Raw genomic sequence first — 16,385 nt, forward strand, 5'->3', positions numbered from 1 at the left:
CTTTAAAAACGCGCTCTTAGTCTGTCTCCATTTTTTTTTTTTTTACTGCGAGTGCAATCTGTTTTCCCGTTAAGAAGCGCGTTGCCTAAAGTGTGACTCAAGGTCCCAAAGTGCACTCCCTGTAAGTGCACTTAACTTGCCCGCTTGACAGGGGTATTACTGTCGAATTCCTTTTCAGCAAAGTACGAAACATTCATGGTATTTTAATTTTTTGTTTATAGACAGCCACATTCACTTTCGTCATACTGTGTTAAACGAGCTACTCCTTCAAGCCCCGACCCCATGTAAACGGCGAAAAAAGAAAAGCCGCTAGATTGTTTTCACTGACCTGGACCTGCTCAACGTGTCAGGATGTCCGCTATCTTCAGGAAACTTCGAATGTGGAGCCAGCAGTCATGGCCAATGTCGGCGAGCTGAAGCCTCCTGGCACCGGGATGACTCAGGCACTGCACCGCCTCCTTGACGACGCCTGCAATTGTCATAAATTCGTCAATGCTACTCCTGCGGACGCGAAGCAGGGCGCTGCGGATCTTCTTCTTGGCCTCGGCCTTTGTGACTACAGCGCCTTCCATCAGCATTTCGAGGAGCCGCGGGTGGTCACACATCAGCTCGATGGCGCGGGCACCCTCGACGCCATTTTGTTCGCCCAGCACGAAGTCTGCAGCGTCCAAGATGGCGGATGCGTTCTTCCTGGCCACTTTCTGCGTGTACAGAGATGAGCCATGGTTGGGAAAGCCAAAGAAATGCAAGCCTGCAAAAGTCAAACGTTCCAAGCACTTCTGTAGTGTACGCAAAAACGGGACCGAAGTGGATAGCGCGTGGGAATCGATAAGGAACTTGAAGGTCTCGATAATAGCATAGCTTGCGTCATTGGAGAAATAATCTCACAGATTGCAGATATGAAGTCTACGCAACGTGATTTTGAACATTTAGAAGTTAAGCGCAATCCAGTGCAACCACAGGATTTCACAAAGGGCAAACAAACATTACAGGCGAACGCCATTGTGGGTGCAGGAAGATCACCTTCATCATCGTCATCATCATCATCAATCTATTTTTACGTCATCTGCAGGACGAAGGCCTCTCCCAGCGATCTCCAATCACCGCGGTGCGAGCTGATTCCAAATGTAGCTTGCAAATTTCCCGATTTCTTCACTGCATCAATGTACGTAATATATTCTTTCACAAAATTTTGGCATGTGTACAGTTGACGGAAGAATCCGACGTGAATGACGAGCGTGCTGTCACACCTTAATAGCCGTAGTGCATAAGCACTATAGCTGATAACTACGATCTTCTGACATGATAGCTTGGTAGTGTAATTAAATATTATTCCGATGACAACCCGGTCAACACCAACCTAATTACCAATATATATATATATATATATATATATATATATATATATATATATATATATATATATATATATATATATATATATATATATATAGATATAGATATATATATATATATGTATTACGCGCGCAACGCATATCTAATGCTGAGGTTGTGGCTGTACGGCTTTGTAGATCATTATATTCGCAGTTATTATTGCAAAGGCTAATGGTAACTTTTTCTTTTGTTCGCGACCATTCAACGTCTTAGTATATAAATGTACTTGAGGTAAGCTTGTTGAATCGTAGTTTTTCCATTTCTTTTGTGTAAAAAATACACAGTTCGTATTTCCTTTGTTCGTTAGCAGAAAGTCTTATTGCAACGTCTAGTCACCCCAGCGTGGCTTTTAAAATGTCTTCCCAATTTGAAGTCTACTTCCATCTTTCATTAATTCGGCTTTTGTATCAGCACGTAGGACGCCGGTGAATGAATCATTGCTCTGTTAAAATGCTTCATGGTTTAAGTCTCGGTGACTTATGGCGATGTTCCCGCCTGAGACTGTCAAGTAGAGTTTGGAGCCGACATCTTTATCTACAACTGATGCCAGAAGTGAAATAATAGAGTGCAGCCCTGCGAGGTATGCGTGCGACGTTTGACGCTTACACGTCGCTGTCGAGCATCGACTTTGGCGATGCATATTCAGGTTGTTTTCCAGCAGTAACCTTAAATTTCGGGCGATCTTCTATCGTGGTTACGTACCCTGTTTGAGGCTTATCATCATCCATGAATACTTTGTTTAGCGCAAAACGACACACACAAGAAAGAAGTTGTGTGTGTCGTTTTGCGCTAAACAAAGTATTCATGGATTCGCACCAACTAGCCCGCCAACGCATTGTGCTTATCATGATCATTGGGACGTAAGGCCTCTTTTGTGACCCCGACGCTGTTTTCACGAGCGGGGTAACGTGGCACATCGCGAAAAGGTCACCGCCATCTTGTGAAAAACACATTGTTTTGCAATTCCCACGTAATGTAATCCTCGCACACTGCAATGCTGGTCCTTCTCTCCTACGAAATGCATGAACATTTCGCACTCCTTTGAGAATCAACTTGGAGCGTGAAGCCTTGCACTAATTACCCTGCTCCGATGATCCGTGATGTCCTAATGGTTTACGCGTTCGACACTCTGCAATGTGCATTGCTCCAATGGCAAGGAGTTCCCATTCCAGTATAGGCAGCTGTGGAGATCCGTAGTACTTTCTTTTTCTTCCCGCTTAGGCAAATGGTGAAGATGGGGATTACAAGACGGCTTGGGACGTCAAAAGAAAAAGTAATCGTTGTGCCACAGCCAGTTTCGAGTACTTAACCACTCTCGCAGTAACGTTTTCTGGTGCTAAGGTCATGCTCGACTGCATACCTGGAACAAGCGTCTTAACGCGAATGTAAGGCGAAAAGCAAGTTCAATTTCTTCAAATGCCGGAGGGAATACTATACATGTGGGACACTTAACGATGCACTTCATTAGTTTAAAAGGTGCAGGCACAGAAACGCGCAGTGTGCCACCGCCCATGTGTCAACGACCAAGCGATGCTTACTGCCCGATTAATCGGCACCAAGATTGATTCCGTATGTGTCACGTAGTATCCGACAGGGAACTCTGGCGACTTCATCATTCAGCTAACATGTGAACATGTAACATGTGTGTAGCCTACCTTTATGGCGGTATTTAGCTTTATAAATTTGTAAGTACTCATAGTCTTCAACGCAATGTTATCAGTCTGTGTACAAATGCGCAGATCATGGATAATGCTCGCGTTTATGAGGGAATATAGGTTAATGAAAATCAAGAGTTCCGCCTTGTAACTTTCCTGGAATATTCAATGTGGACAGTCCTCTGCGTGCGCTCTCTTTAGCAGCCTATCCCTTTCCTTGTATTGGCGAACACACAAAAAAAGAAATAGTACAGAGTCATACCTGGATGTCCGCCAGCGCGCCGTCCCTGTAGTCGGCTGCTTCGAGGAACGCTTCGGCCACGTGTACAGAACAGTTGAACCCCATTTCATCAGACCAGTTGTAAACGATGCACGCAGGAGTCAGGTGAATTCGGTGAGGCTGATGCTCCTGCTAAAGCCTCGCGCGAGCACGTTCAAGTCGTCGTAGGACAGCTGCAATCCCTTGAGATTGACTCTGACTAGCTTGATGTTAAAGGCGACAGCTGACACCAGTGCTCCCTCCAGATTCCGATGGACGGAGCTCGGCCAAAGAACATACGTGGGATTCAGGTATATGTCTACCTCAGTGAGTGTGGTAGAGCCCCTTATATACGATGCCAAGGCGGAATATTCATTGCGCTGGCATCTCAAGCATTCAATCCGCAACGAAGTTATCTGATCGCAACCACTGACAACACGTAAAGATGGGAGTATCGAGCGCGGGATGTTGAAAATTGGAATTTCCGCATTGATGGTTGCATTGCAAATTTGCGGGCACTGCTGCAGCTGCCTTGTGTTGTCGTGCGCGCATTGTCCCTTGACGACAACGCAGTCTTCGAGTCCCCGCTCGCGGATAGTTCTGGAGACTCTGTCGAGTCCGTCGATGCAGGGCAAGGTGTTGACGACCACCGCCTTGAGTGCCTTGTTGTCCGCAACTGCACGGAAGAAGGCGTGGCACTCTGCTTCTCCGAAAATCCGCATGTCGATGCAGAGATGGCTGAGCGTCGAGTTCTGTTTCTGCAGGGCTTGGCACAAGGACTCCATGCACCTCGCGGCTTGGGGATCCGGAAATTGGGGATTTGGATTCCATGATGACGCAATACAATCGCATAACGTCGAAGGCAGCCTCAGCCGCCGTATTGTGGCACTCCGTGTGATGACTTCGGCAAAGAGGGTGACCGTACTCATGCTGGAAGCACATGCGGAGAAAAAAAAAAGGAATATTTCTTGAAGAATTATGCCTGAAGTAAAAAGCTATTTAGAGCTCCAATACATTCATTGCAAGAAACTGAAATCGAAGTATCTGTATGTATGGAAGATAACTTATGTTTCAAGAAATAAGGACCACATTCGGGGTTTTTACCAACTGGGAAACCCGGGAATTCTCAGAGAAATTGAATAGTCTGGAAATACTCAGGGATAACTCAGGGAATTGTTTGCTTTTATCAGGGCAAATTAGCTGTAATTTCATTGAAAGGGAAAGAAAGTCGTGTTAATGCTGGCTCCAGTAACAGAGAAATTGTAGCGAATCGTCATTGATGCCGTGTCATCGGCACGAGGTAATGCCTGAGTGGTTAAGGACCGATTTTCCAGACGCCCGATGTTACGAACATGCCCGATAATTCGCACGGCTTTGCGGCACCACCACGTACTACATTATAGTCAATGTATGTTGCCCTGACTGCATGCAGGTCTGAAACGGCATTAATCAAGGCAACCAGCGCCGCCATTTTTATCATCTCGCCGCCTCGAACCGGCACTCTCGCACGCAGATCCGTTGGCCACCGTAGCCACCACCGCAGCAACGTTACGCCTTGGTGCTTCTACTTTCTGTATTAAGCTTCTTGCGTGCGGGCTGTGTTTTTCATTGAAAGGATTCGCCGCAGTCAGCAATGGCACCGACTCCGCCTTTGTAATACTAGCGATTGGCTTCGAAGCTCGCAGAGCACACTGCGTTGCGTAATGCTATAGTCTCTGAAGGTTAGCTTTGCCTTAGTACAGCATTATTACACGGTGAAGGCTAACAAGCGTCGGAAGAGGCAATTGTTACGGGGCACAGTATGTATTCCTTAATTATACACCCGTTCGCGCACCCCCGTCTCCTGTCACAGTGTGAGCTCTGATATATCTAACAAGTGCACTGGCAGGACTTAAGAGGTTTTTCGGATGTGCCTGTGGCAATTTAAGCCCTTAACGGCACCTAAGCACATGCGTTCATTCTTTTAGGACTGCCCGGTTTTTCGAATATTTTTGTATATAAGGAGTCCGAAAAATCGGATGTTCACTGTACAACTGACCAAGAGTGTGCTTCAAGTGATCCACGCGGTGAACGAGTGACAGAAGGAGGATGAGAACAGAAAGGACCAACGCACTGAAGAATTAACGGGAAAGGAAGCGTGCCGCCGCATCTTTGAAGGAGCTTGAGCTCAAAAAACAAAGTGTTGGCTGACGCCGAGATGCAGACGTCCCTCATTCAAACCAGAGTAAACTCCTTAAAGCAGTGAAAGCCAACGCTGAGATGTTGTGTACGTGCTGAGAGTATGTCAGGAATGTTGAGGTTGACTTTCCAGCGGCTCAGAGACAATCTTAGTTGTGACAAATTTCCGACTTCATACCGATGAGCTTGCTATAAGTTGATAGAAATAGCTCATATTCAAAAATATTAAATTAGGCATGCGTCTCCTGCTCATTCGTATTTGAATATGTTCGACTCAATTTGGAATGGGATTTACGATTTTTTCGCTGTGCCCTGTTTTTAAATAAAATAGATATTACTCCTCATTATTCAAACTGCATTATTGCAGCTTTTTGTTTTAACATGCATACTAGAGAGTGACAGCATCCAGCAAAATGGTGTCAGCCGGTCTTGATATAAAGCAATGTTCTGGCCCAAAAGGAAATTTCGCAAAGGTGCTCAGGGATAACCTCGAAAACTCAGGGAATTTGTAAATCTCAAATTGTTACACACCCTGCGCATTCTAGTCCATAGGATCCACAAGTTCTCGACAACCATATCTTCAATAAAATGGCGTAAATGACAAAAGGAAGCATAATCACATCCATGAATTCACATTGAAATCAGGGGCTTAATTTCGGGCACAAAATTCAACCACAACCAAGTTTGACCTTTTCTCCGGTGGTGCTCATCATTTCCCCTCGCAATTAGTAACGATAATTTGAAAACGATAGGTAATCATACTCACTTAAGTTACGCTTTCGTGTCCATTTAAGAGCGAGTTCAATTTTAAATATTGACCACTCACTGCTGTCGTCTAGAGTGACGAATACAACTGGAGCTTGGATACACGACACCAATGGCAATCATAACAAATGACAGTTAGAAGTCCAAGAAAATAACTAAACTCGCAGTGACATAAAACGCCTTAATATGCATGTAATTTCCATTCGTACTTCGACATCAAGGAAATGCAAAACATGTCCCCCTTTATTTCAAGCCATGAAGACCAATTTAACTCAAAAAATCTTTACTTTAAAGAAACTATATCTGTGTATATCTATATCACATCTATCTAAACTATATCTATATCTGTATTCAATTCATAACTTGTTCACTGAATTTTCCACAATTCCAAAGCTCGCGACAGCGCATGAAATATAATAATATTGGCATTCCGTTAAGTTCTGTCCGTTAAATTACATTTGACGCTAAATATGACGCTTCAAATTTTCTTATATGGCAAGTTGGGCATTACATCGCGAAGCAGCCAAAGTCCCGTAATACGTGCTGCGAGATGCCCTGTTGGTGTGCCGTCGGATCGTAATGCAATTCTAAGCAATACTTACAATGCTTCGCCCGGCGTGACGATGTCTGCGTAGAGTTCTTGAAGACTATGCATCTTGCAGATTGCGTCGACAATTAATTCGCTCAGGGGCAACCCTCTGTAGTCAAACATGCTCGATTTCAGAGTCAGTTTGCGGAGCGCGCAGTCTTCTTTGGCGAGGTATCTGGCGAAGAGCGCATTGGAGGTTTCGTCGCGGTAGCCGAACACGTGTTCTGAGACACCCAGCTCAGTGATGCTCTTGTTTTTATTGAGCTCCCGGATCAGCCAACACGCCTGATTGTCGGCCATTTGGACCTCTGACATGTCGAGTGCTGTCAGATGATCCATGCCTAAGCCGAGTGACCTTCCAGGCATGTCCACGTTGACTCCCCATTCATCCTCGAACTCGTTGACATTCAAGGCGACATTTCCACGCTGTGGGATAGGATTCAGCATTTCGAGCAAGATAGGGTCGTCGCGAGGTGATGATAGAATTGTAGGGCAGAAGGTAATGCTTTTCAGAAAGCGATTGCGATTTATTGCTGAACGCATCGAAGCGCGACCCATCCAAATCACCTTGAATTTTATCGCTGTGATGCAACGATGCTCGGCGAGAAGACGCTCGGCGAGATCCAGTGCCCTTGCTTCGCGCGAGACTTGCTCCGGGCCGTATGCAGGGTTCGGGCAAAGGCATGCCGCGCCACACGTGATTAGGACGGCACCTCTGCTGTTTCCTGTCCCATCTTCTCCAAGCGCTAGGCAAGCACCTAGGAGGACCTTGTTCAAATCACAACGGTGTTTCATTAAGCTGCAGCTGGTACCATCCTTCTTGGTACACGGAATGTTCAGCCCATTCCAGTCGGTGTTGAACCTGTGGGGTGCACGTTTGGTGACGATAGCTTGCGAGGATTCAGACATGCTTCACCGGCGACTTGTTTGGCGAAACGCTGTGCTGCCCCCTGAACGCAGTCCGTCAGTCGTCTCAGGTAGAACCTGCGCGTATAAGAAAAAAAAATGGTTGCCGAAAAGATTTAGCGACCAAACGGTTGCTTCACAATTTAAGATGACCAGCGCGTTTCGCCGAAGGGAAGTTACTTGCGTTGTATAGCATGTTTTGACCACGAAGAGAAAGGATATCCCCAACCGTGGGCCATTTATCTAAAAAGCAAGAAACGCTGCGAAGATTGGGTTATGTTACTACTCGCCTATGTGATGAACAATTTGTGTCACGCCGGCAAAGCCAAGGCGAGTGCCCTGACGTTCGAAGTGCGCCAAGCCGCCCACAAAGGTTGAAAAAATGTCGCAGTTTCGACCGAAAGGCGAAGCACCGATGACAGCAAATTAGTGGATAGCGGTACGAAGTACGGACAGTAGTTTTAGCAACCGTATATAAACTTCAAACATTCACTTACTAACGAAAATAACAATGATAGAATATGTAAGCTTGACACAACGAGGACGTAGAAAGAAGCAGACACCCAGAGGCAGCTCATTCTTTGTGTGTCGGCTGCTTTCTACGTCGTTGTTCAATCGCGCTCGCACATTCGATCATGGATTGAAACCAACAAGCCCGCCAACGTGATTTATCTCAATTAACAAGCACTGTACCACGCGCGCACAGGTAAACATGAACACATTTGGCTCGATGAGCGCGAAAACTCGCTGTTAAAATGCTGGAGTTTGGAATTGCGGCAGCAGCAAGCGAATTGATCTTCGTGCATCAGTCGCTTCAGCGCTAACGAAACGTTGAAAGCACAGCGCATACCAAGCTACCGGCACTCTGCGCACTCTGCAAACATCGCAGGTCGATTTCAAGACACACGAGCGCCGGGAACGCGTCCCTACGGCGTCCGTCAAGGGCGCCAGCTACGGAGCCCGCCATTCACGTGCCAACGCCGTAGTAGACGCCGCAGTTGTCTCCACTCTATGGAGCGGCGAGTGAGGAGGACATCGAGGCACCTTAGAAGCCGCCGGAGAACGCTCTCGGAACCCCGTCCATCGCGCGCGTCAGGAGAGGGCACGCTTCCGGCTCGCGTTCCTCGCTGGCGCACGCGAGGTGCTGGATTGAACCGCGTTCGCCGGCTCAGCCTCGCACGCTTTCACTCGCACATACAGCATATGCGGCACGCGGCGACGGTTTCATCGCCCTTGGGCTTTATACGGAAGTGTCCATATAATTGCTATCGCAATAGAACGCCTAAAAGTCCACAACCACGAAAAAACGTTGCCCTTGGTGCCCGCATTCTTGATCGCCTCCTTCCCAAACGGCATGCTCGACAGCCTCAGGTATGCGTTCAATTGCCAGTGCTGCCTCCCTTCGGAGAACAAGACGCTTCGTGTGCTCCATATTTCCATATTAGTAGAACTAGAGGGAAATCTGGCGCTGCGATCGTTCAACCGTCATGGGAATGATGGGAAGTACAGGATACGGATTTGCATTCTGTTGACTGGCGAACTAGTCTACAAGTATTTTTTGGCAGTTTTGGTTTCGCTCCAAGCGCAATTGCTATAACCTGCAATATGACAGTGCAACGCTGAGCTCTCTGCATTTGTTATGTTGCTGGAAGTGGCGATAGCGCGCTGGGCCAGCGGCTGGGACGCTGTTTGTGTCGCGGTGTGGTATCGAAGCCTTGACGAGAAATCGACGGTGTCGTAAATATTGAAATATTTTGACCGTTTGGACCTTGGTTGTTAAGTGTGTTAAGTTCGTGCAGTAGCGTTACCTGCTTTATGAAACTTCAGAATAGGAAAAAGAAGGTACTGCTGATAGACGACAATCTAGTGGCTTGACAATCAAATTTTATTAAGGGCTTCATTATGCATTGCTCGTTTAGGTGCTCATTGAAATGCGTGTTTGAGGACTTTGAGAACACAAACTTACTTGTGGTAGGAAAGGTTGCTGCTTCCTGGCTGTTGTCTAGTGTTGCAAAATGGGTAAGTGCAAATATTACGCCACGCCATAACGCTTCGGAAGTGGAGCGTCAATATAAAATAAAATGAAGCCGCAGCGTCCTAGTTAGTACTACAGCAGATGTGTTTGAAAGTACTTGAAGACGTGACAATCGCGACAGCCGACGCAGCCATACGAAAGAGCGAGAGAGTTCGCAAGTGTCTGTCGTCTGCGAGAAAAATGTCGCGTTCGCAGCGAGCAGGCGTTGTAGCAGACGACACTTGTAGCCTGCCTCTCAACGACGCAACATTTTCTCGCAATGCAACATCTTTATTTCCATATATACTTTATGAGTATTTTTATACAAGTACATGAACGGTTGTCATTGCTGTTCTACAAATAAATAAATAATTATTCTCTGGCGTTAAATCGCGAACAGAATCGCACAAGAATGCATACCCTGGTGTGCCCTCGTAATAAACCATAGTAACCCGTGCTTCAATCTCAAAGTCATACAAAGTTTATGTAACGTATGGTACGTTATATACACTCTAAGAAAAACCCCGGGGAAAACGGAGGTAACTGCGCCGTTAGGCGCTTTCGTCCCTCAAAGGACTAACTGCATGAATGTGCGTGCCGTGTGCAAATTTCGGAGAGTAAGTGTTTAGTCCCTACTCGGAAAGAGAGCAATGGGAGGATGAACGGCAACAGTTACTCCCCAGTCACTTCGCTGTTTTCGTCCGTGTCATGGAGCGATGTGGTGAAAACGGTTTTGTCTATAAATCGTGAATGGTTCGAAGTTAGTGCATTGTCTATTGAACTACATGCAAAGCAGCACCTTGCCTCTTCGTGAGAAAATTACGTGAAACTTAAAACTGGAATGTGACGAGGCATGCCCGTCGTGTGCACCCCATAAGTGAGCGATACACATTAAACGCGCAAGTCATTGATAGACGGCTAGATTTTCTTGGCCAATAGTACCTAAGTTCCTTCCGTTCCAAGGAGGTTGCGAACTGAAGCGATGTGTAGCTCAAACGGCACACGCTAAGTGACAGAGAAATTGCCCTTCTCTGTCGTCTTCGGTGCCCCGTTTGAGCTCGCTACACGTATACATGGCGTAGTGCCTCAATTTAAATCACCCTAAGAATACTCGGGCTGATTTCTTTTCGCAGTCGCTAATGGTTGCGAGTACACTCAACGTTAGAATCTCACTGCATAGCTTGCACAAAATACGGAGTCACTTTTATATTGCCGCACTTGTGTTCCCATGCTTAACCTTGTCTAAATATCCCGTCTTGTCAACGAAGCGTCACAATCTCCTGTTTACAATCCTTTTTTTATGTCGGTGTTGGATCACGGATAACAGAGGGAGTTAAAATGGCATGCAATAATTGTACAACTAACCTCATTGTCAACCACGAGCTAACTGAAAGGATTGAAGTGCGTTCCTCTGTTCGTCAGGGGTGCCCCCTGTCACCTCTTTTGTTCGCAATATATCTAGAGGCTCTGTGTAAAAGGATTATTGATAGTCCGGATGTGCGAGGATTCAGCCTAGAAGGATGTGAGGTACGATTATTAGCTTACGCTGATGATGTTGTTTTCTGTGACGATAAGGAGAGTGTTCGAGCTACCATGACAAATATGCGTGAGTTTTGTGACATGACGGACAGCAATATAAACCTGAATAAGTGTGCCGGCTTGTGGCACGGCCGGTGGCAAACAACGCCGCGTGTTTTTGAAGGTATGCAGTGGAAGTTCATGCCTGGGATTTATCTTGGTGTACCATTAGGCACACATCGAGACACTAAAGACTTATGGAATGGGAAAGTGCAGGAATTAAAAGCTCAAACTGATAAGTGGGCCGGACGTGACCTCTCTATATTTGCACGTGCGGCTATCTGCAGAATCTTCTTGGTGAGCAAGCTGTGGTATCTCATGCAAGCCCTGAGCTGTTCCCGATTCAACTTCAAGAAATTCCATAGAGTATTTGCTGTTTTTGTGTGGCAGTCTGAATATGAAAGAACAAGCAGGAACAACTTGTTTCGCAAGTTGGGTCAGGGGGGCTTGTCATTACCAAGTTTATACTTAAAGCAACTGATTTCTAGAGTTTTGTTCTTACGAGACACGACAAATCCTTTCTTGCGAACAGTTATTCAAGTCCGATTGAGCAATGCCTTACCTAACTTTGTTGTCTCGATGAGGAAGGGTGGGTGTTACGCAACGAGTAAATTTTTACGTGAAGTGGTCGTAGCATTTAGATTTTTAAACCACCACTTTTCCATAGAATATTTGGCTACAGTCAGTCGTAAGCGGATAAGCTCGGATTTAATAGATATTATGTTCCCAGAACCATTATATCGATTAATGTACCGCGAAGGCCAAGGGAAAGATGTCCTAAAACGTGTGGAACGAATGATTGCACCAGGGGGAGTGAAAACATTCGTTTTTAAACTACATACTAATACCTTGCCTGTAAAAACATGGCTAGAAGAAAGAGGGGACTGTTTACCATGGGGGACTAACTGTTTGATTTGCAAGAAACCAGAAACAATAAAACACGTTTTTCTGGACTGTTGGAGTGCGGTCTTCTTTTGGGATATTAAGCAAAGAACTATTAAAAAAGAATTGCCGTTAACAGCTCATGGTATCCGTTACCTATCCACAGAGCAAGACAGTATACCTTATGACATGTTCTTTCTTCTCGGCCTTCACAGTATCTGGAGAAACCGCATGGCTGTAAGGAATTGTGATATAAATGTGAGAACAGTAAACTCGTATTTTGCTGAAAATATCACTAAACTACGGAAAGTGTTTCAGAAGTTAGCGTATGACGATGATCTGTTGTCATTGATGGATGCCCTTGCCAAAATGAAAGTTTTGTAATTTCAACCGCAAGCTTCAAGCGCAGCGGTGGGAAAGCGAATATTGTCAGATGGTGGGAGCAGTGTGTATTGATGTGTTTGCTGATTGTCTGGAAATAAAGAAAAAAATAAAGAAGCGGTAGTGCCATAAGTTGGTCAAAATGTTTAGGGCTTTGGCACGGGAATTGGCCAGATGCACCAGAGGTCTTTTGCAAAATGCAATGGAGTGTATTACCCGGCACTTATCTTGGGGTTCCACTCAGTGCCTACCGTGAGCCAATCGAATACTGGACGAGCGAGAGAGACGGAATGAAAGAGCAAACTAACAAATGGGGAGGCCACAACTTTTCGATGTTTGCTAGGGCCAAAGTATGTAATATCTTTTTAGTAGCTAAAGTGTTCTACGTCCTGCAGGTGCTATGCATGAGCCGATCTTCAATTCAAAAAATACACAGAGTGTTTGCAGAGTTTATTTGGGGTTCGGTGTGGGAACGCACGAGCAGAAGTAATTTGTTTCACACATTGCGCAGTGGAGGACTTGGTTTAACGCATTTGTTTTTCAAGCAACTTGTATCGAGATTTGTTTTCTTCCGCGACCAAAGCGATGGGTTTCTGCGGACGGTAATCCAAGTGAGATTGCGCGACGCTTTGCCCGATTTTGTTGTATCGTCGCACGCAATCAAACCGATGGCACTAAAGGGCTATCTGCGTGAAGTTTCCATGGCGATACGTCTTCTAAACGCTCGTTTTTCGAAAGACTACTTGTTTGCAGTGTCACGAAAACAATTGTATAAGGATCTTGTTGAAGTGTTTATACCTACACCAGTGTATCGTTCTATGTATTACTTAGGGCCTGAACGAGATGTTTTCAAGCGAGTCAATAATATGCCTGTACGAGCTAACACAAAATCATTCTTTTTCAAACTGCATACCGGCACACTGCCTGTTAAACCATGGCTAAGAAGCAAGGGCTTGTTTGTCCCATGGTCAGACAACTGTCTTATATGTAACAAGGAAGAAACTGTCGAACATATTTTTCTTGACTGCCACGATGCCCGCTTTCTTTGGGACATCCTGCAAAGAACATTAAAAAAGGAGCTTCCTATCACTGCGTTCGGAATGAGGTTTTTGCCATGTGCTGAACCTGACGGTGTGCCGGTGGACATGTTGATGCTATTGTGTATGCAAAGTGTGTGGCGAACTCGTATGGCTGTACGCAATGCTGATGTTGATGCAAGGCCAGCAATGTATTATTTTACCGAGAATGTTAATTATACAAGCGAAGTGTTGAAACTGCTAAGTGATCCGCCAAATTGGCTTTCAGTGTTGAACAGTTTGGCTTCGATGAAGCCATTTTAACATGACACGTCAGTCTTAGTAAAGACAAGACTTTTTAACATTCGGATTTATTTGACAATATTTGTATGTACTTGCGAAGCCGGTAATAAAGAAAAAAAAAAGCGGCGTGGTGAAGTGGTTAGAGTACCTGACTTATGAGCGAGAGGACGCGAGTTCGAATCCTGCTCTCGGGCACGTTTTTAGTTTTTAATTTTTTTATTTGGGTATAAATGCCTAATTTAATTAATTCTACTTTTGCGGAGCATCGGAACGAATTACCGCTACTCCTTTGAGGACCATCGGGCAGGGGCAACTGTTAGTCCCCGAAGGAGTAAGCGCATGGGGAGTAACAGTTCATCCCATGTCAGTTAGTCCCTAAAAGGACTAACGGTTGTGGCAAATCAGTTGGTCGCCAAAAGGACTAAGCTCCCTACCCCTTTTAGTACTTTTTTTCTTAGAGTGTAAGATACTGTAGAAGTAAGATTAGATTTTGCGCCATGATTTTGACATAGGTTTGTTTACTGTGCCGCAAGCAAATGCCAATAGTCTAAAGGTAGAAGTCAATCCGAAGCCCGTACTTCCCATCATTCCCATGTAGGTTGAGGAAACGCTCACGGGAGACCCCGTAGACACTAGCGCCACATTTTCCTCTGGAGTATTTATTTAGAAACTGTATAGTGTGTGGGCGCTCCCTCCTCCTCTTTTTCCTCGCTGAGCCAGTCGCCGGCGCGCTGTCTGTGCGCGCGTCGGCCTTTCTGTGCGGCGCCATTGGCGCTTGGAAAACCTTAAAGGGCAACTCTGGCGATTTGTCGGTGTCCGCTAATCTTAATACAATTTTGAATATACGCTCGCTTTTTCACTCTGGTTATACATCCGTTCCGAACAATATTGTATTTAGGTGTGCTGAAAATGAATTTTAAGCGTTGGTTGCGCGTTCTCTACTCGCGTCTTTTTACTAGCCACCTTGTGTTTGAGACTTCAGAGACTACGCCGCCACCATCGGTGAAATCGTGGCTGTAATCGACGCTGTCTATAGCCCGGAAAAACACTAAAATCTCCTAGTATCGTCAGGAGATATCATCGGCCATCAGCTTCGCTTCTTTGGCGTCACCGCCACGTGTATCGCGTGTGTAGCAGGTGTTCGGCGAGTTTACACTGTGGTAGTGTAGAATCTGACGTCATCGACTCATCGTGATGCTACATGAGGCAGGCATCCGTTTCTGTTTCGGTACCTCGTTTATGAGCATATAAATTTATTGTTGAATTTCTATGCAAATTGAACCACCCTCTCGGTGACAGGACTGTGAATACCGTTTGAAAGTGACAATCGTCTCATCTAGTTTTATAAACATAGGAGTTGCACTTTGAAGGGCTAAAGATAGTCCGACGTAGCGTGAGCGCGTAACACGTTGCGGCACGTGTTCGAGAACAACCTGCGTCTATAGTGCGACCAATGGTTCGACGCACTGGCGCCGCGAACGTAACCGTACGCGACCAACGCGCCCGGCACGACGATCGCGCGATCATTGGTGAGAGAGGAACCACGTGACGAGCACAATCGGGCACGCACCATAACTGTGGAGCAGCCACGGCTTCGAATCTGAATGTCATCAGCGCACCTGGCAGCGGCACTTTGAGAAGTTTGCCCGCCCCATTAGTTCATGTTGCGCCGCCTTCCGCAGCAGTTCCTGGCGCCGCAGTGCTGTCGCATTTGCCGTAATGGCGCCAACGCGACTGCAGTCGCTTAGTGAAGAAGAACGGAAGCCCAGGGACGCAGAGTATTGGCGTGAACACAGATTGTGCCAGAAACAACCGAATGACGCTGCGCAGAGCTGGGAATTACACGTACTGCAACACGTTGTCGAACGCAACAAACAAGAACAACGCCATGCCGACGTTCCAGGGAAAGCTGGATGCATTTGCTTCGTTTCAACGTCTGCCTCATCAGTTCACCCCACGTCCACTTTCGCTGCGGGCTCTCCGTAACACGAGTGACAATGGCACGGCGAGTCACAGTACTTATAATGTCGTCGTATGCTTGCTTCTAAATGACACAGACATGTTTGATGGAATTATTGCTCATCATTTTTGCTGACAGTTGTGATTCTCCTAACATTTAAATATTTTACCTTCCCGATTGTTCGCTTACTCCGCATATGCCAGCAAATGCTGCGCCATATGCAGCAGTTAAGCGTAATAAATCAATAAAGCGTGACGTAGAATAGCCCGATGCAATGCCGTTTCGTTGGAGTTTATAAAGCACACAAACATAGTGGAATAACGCATGTCATATTCATGAGCTTTATTGATTTTCTTGCGATATGGCAAAACACCCCGATGCTTAGATTTGGGCGCACGTTAACGAACCCCCGGGGAGCCAAAATTATTCCGGAGTCCCCGACTACGGCGTGCCTCATAATCAGATCGAGGTTTTGGCGCGTAAAACCCCATCATTTAAATTGAT

At 45.9% G+C, this 16,385-nt stretch overlaps 1 protein-coding gene across 1 annotated transcript in view; it reads right to left on the bottom strand.

The window, feature by feature from the left end:
• Positions 1-7,432: 7,432 nt before the first annotated feature.
• LOC139052842 (uncharacterized) overlaps positions 7,433-16,385 on the bottom strand; it is a 136,101-nt gene continuing 127,148 nt past the window's right edge. The window contains exon 4 of the mRNA XM_070529988.1: positions 7,433-7,825. Coding sequence (XP_070386089.1) covers positions 7,754-7,825 — 72 coding nt within the window. The 3' untranslated portion in view covers positions 7,433-7,753. The remainder of the gene's footprint in view (positions 7,826-16,385) is intronic.

Source organism: Dermacentor albipictus, unplaced genomic scaffold (genome assembly GCF_038994185.2).
Source record: "Dermacentor albipictus isolate Rhodes 1998 colony unplaced genomic scaffold, USDA_Dalb.pri_finalv2 scaffold_39, whole genome shotgun sequence".
In the NCBI taxonomy this organism is placed as follows: Eukaryota; Metazoa; Arthropoda; class Arachnida; order Ixodida; family Ixodidae; genus Dermacentor; species Dermacentor albipictus.